Genomic DNA, 12,580 nt, shown 5'->3' with positions numbered 1-12,580 from the left:
ATAAGGAGATTCTTGGACAGCCTTCCTAGGTAGGAACAGAAGTAGGAAGTCAGCCTATTTCCTAGGTAGGATCGTATTTAGCATATTTCGGATTCGAATTTCGGATTTCGGATTCTAGAAAATGCAATCCGAATTATATCGGATCGGATCGGATCGGATTTTAAAGTTTGGATCGGATCGGATATCAGATCGTATTATTTTGCCTCAAAGTTAAACTAATATGTATATTTTCTTTGTAAAAGAAGCAATACATTAAGAAAAATTCATGTTTATGCAATTATGAGAGTACTATGGTGCCAATATAGCTAAATCTAGCAATTGTAAAGGTAATAACTTGGAGGTTGATGTAAATTAAAGTGTAGTATTTATATATGTCCTAATAATTTCGGATTTCGGATTGGATTGTATTAAAATATACCAATCCGAAATCCGATCCGAAATCCGAAATTTTAATAAACATAATCCGAAATCCGAAATTCAAAATTGAATGGATCGGTTCGGATTTCGGATATCCGATCTGAATGAACAGCCCTACTACCACAGCCTCTGGGCACTGGGTAAACCTTCCCCTGATAGCCTGCAAACCACACAGGGTTGTAAACCGCACTAGGCAAGCCCTGTGCGACAAGTTCAACCCAGAAGGCATTGAGGAGGGAATCGATCCCAGGTCATCCGTATAGATGGCCACCCTCCAAACCAACTGGGCAACCCCGAAAGGTCAATATGTCATATTAATTCTTATAAAAATATATCATTTAAGGTTATAAATAGAATGCACGTCAATCTTTATATAACTGGATTATTTTAAGAATCTTAAAATCTAAAATGATAAGGTGTCAATCTTCATAAAAACGGATTAGGATAGGAGAGATAATTTCATACTAATAGGAAGTACATAACAAATCTCCAACACGTTGAGTTCATTAACTTTAAATCTTATTCACTTTTCAAAACAATATGTTTCAAGGAAAAAAAAACAACTACAAAAATGACACGGGGGACCAGGTGGGGGGCCGGGGTTTTTTTGGGGGGGGGGGGGGGGGGGAGGGCATGTCTTCTGAAATATGGGCTTACTTCTGTCGTCAGTTTTTAGGTAAAGATTGTACGGACTAACCACCTTTTTGATTGCTTTTCGAAAAATTAGCCAGTGTTTAGCCACTTTTAATGCGAACATATCAAATGATAATGTCATGGATTTCGAATTTAAACAAGTAAAATATTTAGATATTTCTATGTTTGTTAAAATCCATGATAGTGTTATGGATTCCAATTGGCTACTTTTCAATAACTTCTGAATCTGTGGTTTTTTTCAATTACAAGTCCGTAAAATGACTATTTTTGAAATTTATCCGAGTTTTAGTCCGAAAACCAAACAGCTATAGGCCCATGAAAAAACTCTGGGCCGGCCCATTAAATGTTCTTTAGATCCGACGAAAGCCCCATTTGGGAAACTGGCACATCACTTTTCTTCTTCTTCTTCGCCAAGTCAAGTCACTTTCTCTCTCTACATTTTCTCTTTCCACCTGAAACAACAAGGTCAGCTTTTATATGCTGTTGAATTGTTAGGGCTTTATTTTTAGGTATTTATTTCAACAATTTTTATCCTACTTCGATTGCTTAATGCGTGGCTTTATGCAGTGAGAATTAGTTTTTCTGCATTTATTAAGCTGCTTCTGTTTCGTAAGTAGATGTTTCATTGTTGAAATTTTTCTTTAACTGTTTTGATTTTACGATTTTTTTCTCATTTGATTTGTAGAGCTTTCTAGTTTCATGCGTTTATATTTGCATATATGTTCGTTTCATTTCCAGATAGTTGTCGAGTGTGTGTGTGTGTGTAGTATGTATCGACATAACAGGATTTTCACTAACGGGTTCGAAATGTAAAAGAAGTAAATACATAAAGAAGTGAAAGGGATTTGACATATAGTATGTGTACATAAAGGCCCAACTAGATACATATATGTCATCATAGGATAGTCGCAGTCAGGACCGGATGTAGGTTGCAACTTATGGGTTCATCCGAGACCAGTAGCTTTGTCTCGAACACTATATATGTATTCAAATATTCACTAAGTTAGTACAACTAATTGATTTTGAACCCAATATATCGAATGAGTTGTGGTAGAATTCCGAACTCGAATCCATAAAGTTCAAATTTGCAATCTGCTTCTGGTCATGGTAGGTTGATTGCTAGGGAAAACTATAGTCTATACACTACTATGAAACCTCTAATTGCTGAATTTGTTGGGACGTGTTCACCTTGGAATGTGAGTCTGAATAGAGAGGAACTGATACAGATGATTTAGATCCTAGCTAGTTTGTGATAACAACAAAAACAACAATCCAGCAAAATCCCATTAATGGGGTCTGGGGAGGGTAGTGTGTACGCAAACCTTACCCCTACCCCGAAGGGGTAGAGAGGCTGTTTCCGAAAGACCCTCGGCTCAAGAAAGTAAAAAGACAAAAAGGAGACAATATTAGTATCAACAAAGAAATCATATGAAAACAGGAACAACATAAACTTTAGAAGAAAGATGCAAAGCAAAATCGATAGCTAGTAAATAGTTCCTGCGCTGAAAAGTGAAATAGTAAGACACAACATTGCCACTAACTATCCTAGACAAAAACCCTACCAGACTGGTACCTAACCTACAACCCTAATACTCGATCTCCACATCTCCCTATCCAGTGTCATGCCTTCGGAAATCTGAAGCCTCGCCATATCCTGCCTGATTACCTCTCTCCAATACTTCTTAGGTCGCCCTCTACCTCTTCTCGTGCCCTCCACAACCAACTGGTCACATCTTCTAACAGGTGCATCTGGGCTTCTCCTCTGAACATGCCCGAACCATCTGAGTCTCGCTTCCCGCATCTTGTCATCAATGGGAGCCACATGCACCTTCTCCCGAATATCATCATTCCTAATCTTATCCATTCTAGTGTGCCCGCACATCCTAGCTAGTTTGTGATAAGAGTCATAAATTGTTGATTGAAATTGATTGATATGTTCGATAGAGCATGAATAGCGAGTGGCTGTTCGAAGTTCAAGGCTATAACTCATCAGCATGTGTATGGTGATAAAATACCATTTGTGTTAATAAGCTTCAATTGTTTTCTCCGGCGGTTATCAATTACGTTGCTGTGTATAGAACTTATTGTGGTCTGTAGAGTGCACCTGATAACCTAGTTGCTGCTTACAAAACTTATTGTGGTCTATAGAGTGCAACTACGGCTGCATATAGTTATCTAAAACGGTAATGCATAAACCTATAGGATGAATACACTGTTCTACTTCGTCTCCGACAAACAGTTGACTTATGGAATTAGTATGTCTCGAACATGTCTTAAAAAGAGCATCCATTTGTGTGAATATGAATAGATCATTCAAGAACAGTTTCTAAAGTAGAGTTATGGGAGATACAAAATTGGAATAAGAAACTAGTCACTAATTTGAACGAGATACTGAAAACGTGCAGTTCAATTTGTGTTGACACTTGCGCTCTTCTGCTCTTTGTCTTTGACACTGACATATGCAGTAAAACTGCGTGATACTGTTCCTAGTTGATATAATATGCCTATACGAACATTTTGTGGGAGTAACATCGTCTCTGTCATGATGGAAGCACCTTTGCTCTCTTGCTCCGCTATCCTGTGAAAACCCATATGCATATGTCTGTTGCAAGTTATCAATTAGCAATTATAGAAATTATTGATTAAGAAGGCATATATGATGCTGGAATGAATCTAAACAAAGGAAAGGAAAAAGGACACATTTACTCAATGTTTTGAACACTTACTCTGAACATCCATTAAAATCTCTGTAATAAACTCATTTGCTGACTGTTTCAGCTGCAGGAAGACTTTGGAGACAAAACTGAGATGGCAGCCAGGAATGCTTTCAGGTATGTTTCTCGTAGGCTCTCCAGCAGTGGCAAGGTGCTAGGCGAGGAGGAAAGAGCAGCTGAAAATGTCTACATCAAGGTGATATTCAGTTTTGCTTAATAACGTGCCTAAAATCAAGTGTATATGGTGTACTTTTTTGGTCTATCACATAATTGGCGCAATGGTTCAGTGATGTGTAGTGTGTACTATTTTAGATGTTTGATCTTTCTCATTCTCATGTTGCTTATTCAATCTTGATTTTGAGTATCACCGTACTAGGCTATCAATTTTAGTTATCCACCCATTGTTTCTTTTGCATGATCATCAAACATCAACTAGAGTATTTATCAATTACTTTCTGTCCCATTTTACTTTTCTTTTTGGCCAAATACATATACACACCATTAAACTTGGACCAATTTTTTATTTTGGCACTTTAACTCAGCCTTGTTCCATTTTGGCCCTCCAACCCCATTTCTTTTGTTCCACTTTGGTACCAAATTTTTTCTCCCAGGTAAAAATGCAGCGCGTGCAAATACCCAGCTGCTACCCCCACCCCACTGCTCCCCCCCCCCGCAATTTTTTTTTTGTAATTTCAAATTATTATTTTTTTCGTTTTTTTTGCCCACATCCCGGGGAAAAAATATTTTTTTTAAATATATTTTCAGTAATAACTGCGGGTTCAACTGAACGCATAACTTTCGACGCGGAGTAAAAATTTGTATGTAAAAATTCGTTAAAATTGTAAAAAAATAGATATAAACCCATAACATTTAAAAATATAATGGGTTCTTTTGTTCCACTTTGACACAAAAACTTTTATCCCAGGTAAAAATGCAGCGCGAACAAGTATCCATCTGGCTACCCCCACCCCCAACAATTTTTTTTTTTGTAATTTCAAATTATTATTTTTTTCGTTTTTTTCTGCCCCCCTCACGTGGAAAAAATATTTTTTTATATATTTTCAGTAATAACTACGGGTTCAACTGAACCCATAACTTTCAACGCGGAGTAAAAATTTATATGTAAAAATTCATTAAAATTGTATAAACAATAGATATAAGCCAATAACTTTAAAAATATAATGGGTTCAATGCTAAAAACATTAAAATTGAATCCATAGGATTAAATTCTGGACCTGCCTCTACGTTGGGAGTATGAAATTTGGCTTAAAAAATGGCTCTCACACGCCTACAAGGGTGAGACAAATCACACATGGAATCTAGTCGGCTTTTGTGTCAAAGTGGAACAAAAAAAATGGGGTTGGAGGGCCAAAATGGAACAAAGCTGAGTTAAAGTGCCAAAATGAAAAATTGGGCCAAGTTTAATGGGTTGTCTATGTATTTGGCCTTTCTTTTTAGTCTGTCACAAGATGAATTATATCTTTCTCTATTTCGAAATTATTAAATGAGCATCCCAATTTTACCCTTAATGATATGACTTGTTTGGATATAATAGTTCATTTTTTCACGAGAATATAGAAATGAAAAGATATGTGTAACTTTCACCACCCCTTCTTGCTTCAGTAAAAGGAAAGAAGTTATTTCTTAGGCTATATTTTGTAGTTTTAGCAAACAAGCTAAGTTGCTTCGACACTTTAGTTTAGGTGCCGCACCCGTGTCGACATGACATTAGTATGAGTGTGGGTATGGGATCCGTACCGGATTTGGTCAAACACCTTTGGGTACTTTGACCACAAGCGACGGTAAAATTCGATACAAGATACAATTTGGTTTCCGAGATCAGAACCAAAACTAGGATAAATTTGAAGAAAATAACATACCTTATCTACGACATCAATCCTTTACTTATTTACAACTTGAGAACAAAAAAGAAATCCACATTTTACAAGCTATACGTAAGTATTCCACTAAATTTCTTACAGATTTAGAGATATTTTTATATTTTTATTTTTTTTGAATTAAATTTAGCCGGATCCCGGCACTCGTGTTCATACTAGGATCCGTATCCTCGAATCTTAGAATTTACATTTCGAAGGATCCGACCTCTAGATCCACACCCGTGTCGGACACCCGTACCCGTGTCCGAGAAACTTAGCAAACAAGCATATAGTTTATTATATGCTGGTTGTGTATTTTTTATGTCATTTCGATACTTCGGTCGGATAAGGGGGTCATAACTCAAAAGTTTTTTTTGATGCTTTATTCTGAAGTTTTTTTATCATACTAGATGTGTCTGCGTTATCTCTGTCTTTCAGTTGTCTAACTAGTTAATGTCTTGTTTGACTTCTTAGAAAGTTGAGAAGGAGAAGTTGGAGAAGCTTGCACGTAAGGTATGTTTTTTTCCTGATATACTGATCGATTATTTTTCTCTCTCTTGGTGTGTTGATTGATTACTAAAGAAAGCCACTAGGATGGCGTGAAATACATGAGTTAAAATCCATCATACTACTTGTCTAGTTGGGTTTGTGTATATTTCTTGCTTTTCATAATTTTTTGCCATTTCAAGTGTTGATCTGAGAATCTCAAGGACAATTATCCTCTTCTTTACGCTGAACGGAATCGGAAAAAAAAAACAAGGAGAATGGAAAACTAAAATTTTAGAATGACCTTTTCCTTTCACCTTTTCATTTTTAGAATGAGAGGTCATGATAGCCCCTTCAATGTTTGTTGCCTAATTTTCAATGTTAAGAAAAACCTCTTCTCTTACAGAAACTCTTAGCTTAGTGCAGCTCGTTTAATAAAAACATCCTATTCTGTAGGCATAATATATAAATAGGTACTCGAACTTGGCCTTAGCTGGCAAGTATGCCTTTCAATTTTGGGCGTACACAAGTAGGCACCTCAATTTATCTCCACTTTATCAGTTGAATGCTCCAACTAACAAAATCATCATCTAGACACCAAAATTTTGGTGCCACGTCAGCATTTGTGTTTACGTGTTCAACTTCATACAAGTTGAGGTGCTTACTTGTGCCCACCCAAAGTAGGAGGGCATGCTCGCCCGCTGATGCCAAGTTTGAAAGTCTGTTTATGTACCCTTCCTATTCTTTACCTTTCTTTGAATGTGTTACTTTTTCCTTTGAATTTTACCTAAAATTCCTGCCTGATGTCTTAATTTTTGAAGGGTCCTAAGCCAGAACAAGCTGCAACAAGCTCTGGCGGGTCAGGATCAGTAACTGATGCTACTGCAAGTGCACAGACCTCCTCAACGCCCGGGGTATCTGACGACAAGTATCGGAACTATGCTGTAGTAGCTGGACTAGTAACTGGTGTTGGTGCTCTCGGTTGGTATCTTCTGTCAAAGGACAAGAAGGCTGAAGAAGTGCAGGACTGAAGTAGTCATTCATAGTCAACTAAAACAAAACATGATCATGTATCAAAACTTTTTCATCTCATGTCCTTTTGATATGGTTTCTACCCGCGGCAGGCAGCACATACAATATCGCGTCCATATTAGAGCATATTGAAAGTTAAGTTTGATCAGCGGCTATTATGCTCGACTTCAATGCCTGTATTTCGCCTTTTCTACCTGTCATAACCTGTTGATATCACGGGAAGAAAGCAGCTCATTGTCCATCTGTTTCATTGGCCTTCAACAGATGGTTGCTAATTTCCAATCTCTAACCACCTACGTTCCGCCATCCATTCCATGTTTAGGAACATAGCTAATAGTATAGTATCACTATGAAATAGCTGGTGAAGGGATGAGCGGAACAAGAAGTCTACTGGATGATTGAGCTGATGAAGGGATGAGCGGAACAGGAAATCTACTAGACGCGGTTTGGACTCTTATCTGCTTCCTTTCCATATTAGAGTGACGTCGCATTGTTTTCTTCTGCTTGATATTTCCTTGGATTCACAACTTTTAGGACTATTCAAAGGGAGGATGTTCAGTGCGATGAGCGAGGCAGCGCTGAACAAGTAAGAATTGCCTCAACAGAAGTTGTTAAGACCTAAAAAAACCATTCCAGCTAGTTATAAATAAGATAAGATAACTAAATGTTACCCATCGTAAATACATTATAGTTTCAATATATTCACAGTAATGCAACTTCACTACAGACAGAAGAGAAGAAAACCATTTTTCTTTCAACAAAAAAGAAAAATTTGGATAAACTTTTTTGTTTCCTTCCAAGGTTTGCATGCAGAGGGTTTAGCTTTTTACATAAGGAGAAGATTGATTCGTTACGACTCTCGTAACTTCTTAGATATGGCAAAAAGAGCTCCAACAATCACAATTACAGCGCCTGAAATCAAAAGGTTTGACTTGATACTTTCAACTGTCCTTTCTTCCTTCTTTGCTCTATTCATCTATTGTCTTGTTCCTTCTACAAAAATAAAATAAAATATTTTAGTGGTAAACAAATAAATTAAAATCGGAAAAGGCCTAAAAATGCCACTCACTTTCAGAAATGGTATTCATACCATCCGTTAAAAAATTGCTATCTCCATGCCACTGCCATTACAGAAATGGCTCATCTATGCCATTATTAAACTAATGGCACAATTTTTTTTTTAAATTTTTTTAACACTAACATTTCCACGTGTAATGTCTTCATTGGTCCGAATTAACCCATGCCCCACTTAATTTTAACCTCGGTTAGGTTAATTAACCCAAACCTCACCTGATTAAGTTTTTACCCAAATAATCAACTCAACCCAAGACCAAACCTAACCCTTCCAAATCCCCTCTCTCCGGTCATTTTCCCCAAATAAAAAATTAGCCCTTCGTGTCTTGGCCCTTTCCACCATTTTTCTCAAGGAAGCCGCTGCTTATGGCTTCTGCCTTGCTGAAATTGGTGAGATGATGAGCAGGAAATTCCGTAGTGAGGAGGAGGAACCAAGTGAGCTTGAAGTTGTTTGCTTGGAGGCAAGAAGGCTGATTACTAAAAGGGAGATTCTTTCTCCCAAGTCTGAAGTGGATGAGGAGTTTCAATTTGACATAGATTGTGAAGATGCTGGATATGATTATAGTCTCAAATTGATTTCTCAGGAGGTCATGAACCGAAACCCATTTCATTTTCCAATTGGAGGAAATGGCTACTTCCCACTCTCTAAACTAGATGAAAGGATTTAATGGAGCTAGGGTTACAATTTCAAAAAGATAATGGAGAAATTGGATTTAATGGAGGTTTTAGGGTTGCTGATTTGGGGAAAACGACTGGAGAGTGAAGGAGGATTTGGTTTTGTTTTAACCGGGATGGGTTTGGGTAGATGGACCTAACCAAAGTTAGAATTAAGTGGGGCATAGGTTAATTCGGATCAATAATGACAGGACACGTGGAAATTCAAGTCTTATAAATATTTAAAAATAAATTCTAGCTGTTAGTCAAATAATGGCATAGATGAGCCATTTCTGTAACGGCAGTGGCATGTAAATAGCAATTTTTTAATGGATGGCATTGATAAATCATTTCTGAAAATTGAGTGGCATTTTTAGGCCTTTTCCGAATTAAAATTAAACAAAATTCTGAGAAAACTAGATTCATTTGTCAAGACTTTTCTTCAATAAGAGAAGCTGGTGTTTATAGTGGGAGCTCTTAGGTTCAAATTCAAGAAAAAAATATTAGGTTCAAATTCAAGAAAAAATGTATTTATAGTGCGAGATCTTAAGTTCAAATTCAGGCAAAAATCAAAACAAGAGGTGATTTTTCTCATCAAGCCTTGATGGACAGATTATCCGATTGCAAAATACAAGCAAAAAATCAGAATAAGAGGTGATTTTTTTTTTTTATAAGTTCAAGCCTTGATGGATAGATACTATCCGGTAGCCGAACCGATAAAATTACTCGAGGTGCACATAAATTGGTTAAACATCACGATTATCCAAATAATAAGAGATATCAAAACCCCTAAAATTAATTGAGGTGCGCGCAAGCTGGCCCGGACACCATAATTATCCAAAACAAAGACTTGGTGAATAGACTATCCGATACCTGTGTTGGTGGGAGTGGAAAGTAATAGAAGAAGTAATAGAATCCGTAAAATTAATCGAAGTACAAGTAAACTCGCCCGAACACCACAGCTATCCAAAAAAGTGGGAGGCAACAAAACCCGTAAAATTAATCAAGGTAAATGCAAGCTAAGATCTGACACCACAATTATTTAAAAAAAAAAACCGATGTTTGAAGAAACAAAAATGTTAAATGAGAAAATTAAAGAAAAAGGGCTACCTTGACTTTCTTTTGTTTTGGAAAAACCGTCACTTGTCTAGACGTAGTAGTAAAAGAAGGATGTTTTTCAAAATCTTTGTCCTCTTTTTCATCATTATTGCCATCCACAATTTTAGCCTCAGCTAACGGTGGTTTGTTATAAAATAAAGACTATAAAGTAAAGACAAGTATAGAGAGAAACTAATATATTATTCGAATTCAAACTGATGTACATAATGAACTGAAATCTCTTCTATTTATAGAAGAAAGGAAGCTGCTGTGTAAGCTGCTACTATACCATATATGGATAATCTTCTACTGAGAGCAATGTTTATCCATAACGGAGTACTAAAATGATAAGCTTATTATGCCCGATATGGATAATCTTCTACCGGAGGTAATGTTTATCCATAACTGGGTACTGAAAGGATAAGCTTATTATACCCGGTATGGATAATCTTCTACCGGGGGTAACGTTTATCCATAATTGGATACTGAAAGGATAAGCTTATTATACCCGGTATGAATAATCTTCTAGGGATAGCGTTTATCCATAACCGGGTATCGAAGTGATAAGCTTCTTCAGGAAGCTTATTTCCAATAGAGTACTTAAATAGATAAACATATTTACGGTGGAGTCCCATATGGATAAGCTTCTTCAGGAAGCTTATTTATAACGGAGTACTAAATGAACATCCATAATATAATATATTTATAACACTCTCCCTTGGATGTTCATTAAAAGATGATGTGCCTCATTAAAACCTTACTAGGAAAAACCACGTGGGAAAAAATCCTAGTGAAGGAAAAAGAGTACACATATTTAGTAATACGCATTGTTGACTGCCTCGTTAAAAACCTTATAAGGAAAACCCTGTGGGAAAAGCCTTAGTAAGGGAAAAAGAGTACAACGCGCATTTTACTCCCCCTGAAGAAAACCTTATTTCAAATATTTGAGTCTCCGCATTCCAATCTTGTATACCATATTCTCAAAAATTGATGTTGGTAAAGACAATCTGCTGGATTGTCACTTGAACTAATTTGATGCACATCAATGTCACAATTTTCCTGAAGATCATGTATGTAGAATAATTCTGGTGAAATGTTCTTCATTCTATCTCCTTTTATAAATCCTCCCTTTAATAGTGCTATGCATGAAACATTGTCTCCGTATAATATTGTGAGTCTTTTATCACATTCCAACCCACATGTTTCTCGAATGAATCACTGATCTCAATCATATGCACTCCCTGCTTGCCGGTTTGAAGTCGAGCTTTATGGGTATCGGATAAATAACCTGCATCTGCATTACCAGTACGATCTGTACCACTTTTGTTAGCATTAGCAAGATAAATAAGTGCACCATCTACACCGAGATAGAGTATTTCAGGACCAAGGAGCTCCTCATCCTCTTCTAGAGGTTGGAACAAATCCTTATTCACTTCAAGTGATTGAATATTCATTGGTGTACTTAATGGGTACACTTTGTCCATGTAAAAGTATTTTTAAGACCCTTTTGGAGCTCTTCCGGAGTTCCAATAAGATTTATGTCACCAACATAAACAACAAGTGTAACAAATTTTGATGACATTTTCTTTCTAAAAATACATGGACAAATAACATAATTTATGTAACTTTCTTTCAGCAAATATTTACTGAGGCGATTATACCACACGCGCACAGATTGCTTTAAACCGTACAAAGATCTTTATAATTTGATCGAGTACATTTCTCAAGACTTTGAATTATATGCTTCGAGCATTTTCAATCCTTCAAGGATCTTTATATAGATTTAGCCAAATAAGTCATATAGGTTAAGACTTGTATCTAAATGGTATGACATCTTCAAGTGTCTGGACTGCTAGTCCGATCTTCACAATCTTTTACAATATTGTGCACTATATTGTATTAAATATATCATCAACGATCATTTTGTGTCAGTTCCGAAGCGACATAACTTGTGGAGATCTCATCACTTTCTTTATTTTCAGGTACCTGAACTTTTTCGGGAGTTTCATGAAATGTTATGTCGTGGGCTCTTCTAGAGCTTATTTCCTCCTCATTTTGATCATTAGCTCCTACTATTTTTCAAGGATTGTTACCTTTGGAACCGATTGGTCTACCACGCTTCATGCGTACAGTAAACTCTATCCTTCAGGGACTTTAATTTTAATAGGAGCATTTGCAGCTGAAATATGATATTTAATTTTGGATCAGCAAATGCTTCTGGCATTCGACTTGAATTATCTTCTAAGTGAGGATCATGATAATTCGATTCATATAGCATATTTTTCAACTGTTTATTCCATCCCCCAAATGTTAGAAAAACTAACATATATCCCCAATCATCTTTGGGAAACATATCTTTGTGTATTATGGTAGAGAAATTAATCATATACCACGCAACAAAAGATAGTAAAAATATTTGGTTTCTGATCCTAAACCAATTGTGAAGGGAGGATTTATCATATATTGTTGATCTGATGCATACAAGTGCTGGTATATGCAACTTAAAAAATCTTAGACCAACACATGAATCTTTGTTCTCATAAGCAATGGTTTAGCCATTAATAGGAGGTATTC

At 36.5% G+C, this 12,580-nt stretch overlaps 1 protein-coding gene across 3 annotated transcripts; it reads left to right on the top strand.

Moving 5' to 3' along the window:
• The first annotated feature begins 1,450 nt into the window (after positions 1-1,450).
• Positions 1,451-7,333, top strand: LOC107830224 (uncharacterized protein At2g27730, mitochondrial-like). 3 transcript variants are annotated; one of them, XM_016657722.2, is made up of 4 exons: positions 1,451-1,536; positions 3,856-3,981; positions 6,137-6,175; positions 6,970-7,333. In XM_016657722.2, the coding sequence occupies exons 2-4, from the start codon at positions 3,880-3,882 to the stop codon at positions 7,177-7,179; spliced, it is 351 nt and encodes a 116-aa protein (XP_016513208.1). In that variant the 5' UTR covers positions 1,451-1,536; positions 3,856-3,879; the 3' UTR covers positions 7,180-7,333. The 3 variants fall into 3 exon arrangements, with proteins under 3 accessions (XP_016513208.1, XP_016513206.1, XP_016513207.1); XM_016657720.2 differs by having other exon boundaries at positions 1,452-1,536; positions 3,850-3,981; XM_016657721.2 differs by having other exon boundaries at positions 1,459-1,580; positions 3,850-3,981.
• The last annotated feature ends 5,247 nt before the right edge of the window (positions 7,334-12,580 follow it).

This window comes from Nicotiana tabacum, chromosome 22, assembly GCF_000715075.1.
Source record: "Nicotiana tabacum cultivar K326 chromosome 22, ASM71507v2, whole genome shotgun sequence".
NCBI lineage: Eukaryota > Viridiplantae > Streptophyta > Magnoliopsida > Solanales > Solanaceae > Nicotiana > Nicotiana tabacum.
The sequence above is the reverse complement of the archived record's forward strand: the minus strand, read 5'-3'. Positions and strand labels throughout refer to the sequence as shown.

Excerpts from the sequence above, each read along its gene's own strand:
- LOC107830224 (XM_016657722.2), top strand. The coding sequence starts at position 3,880 with ATGGCAGCCAGGAATGCTTTCAGGTATGTTTCTCGTAGGCTCTCCAGC. Across the intron at positions 3,982-6,136 it reads CTGAAAATGTCTACATCAAG|AAAGTTGAGAAGGAGAAGTT; the intron begins GTGATATTCAGT and ends TTGACTTCTTAG. Across the intron at positions 6,176-6,969 it reads TGGAGAAGCTTGCACGTAAG|GGTCCTAAGCCAGAACAAGC; the intron begins GTATGTTTTTTT and ends TAATTTTTGAAG.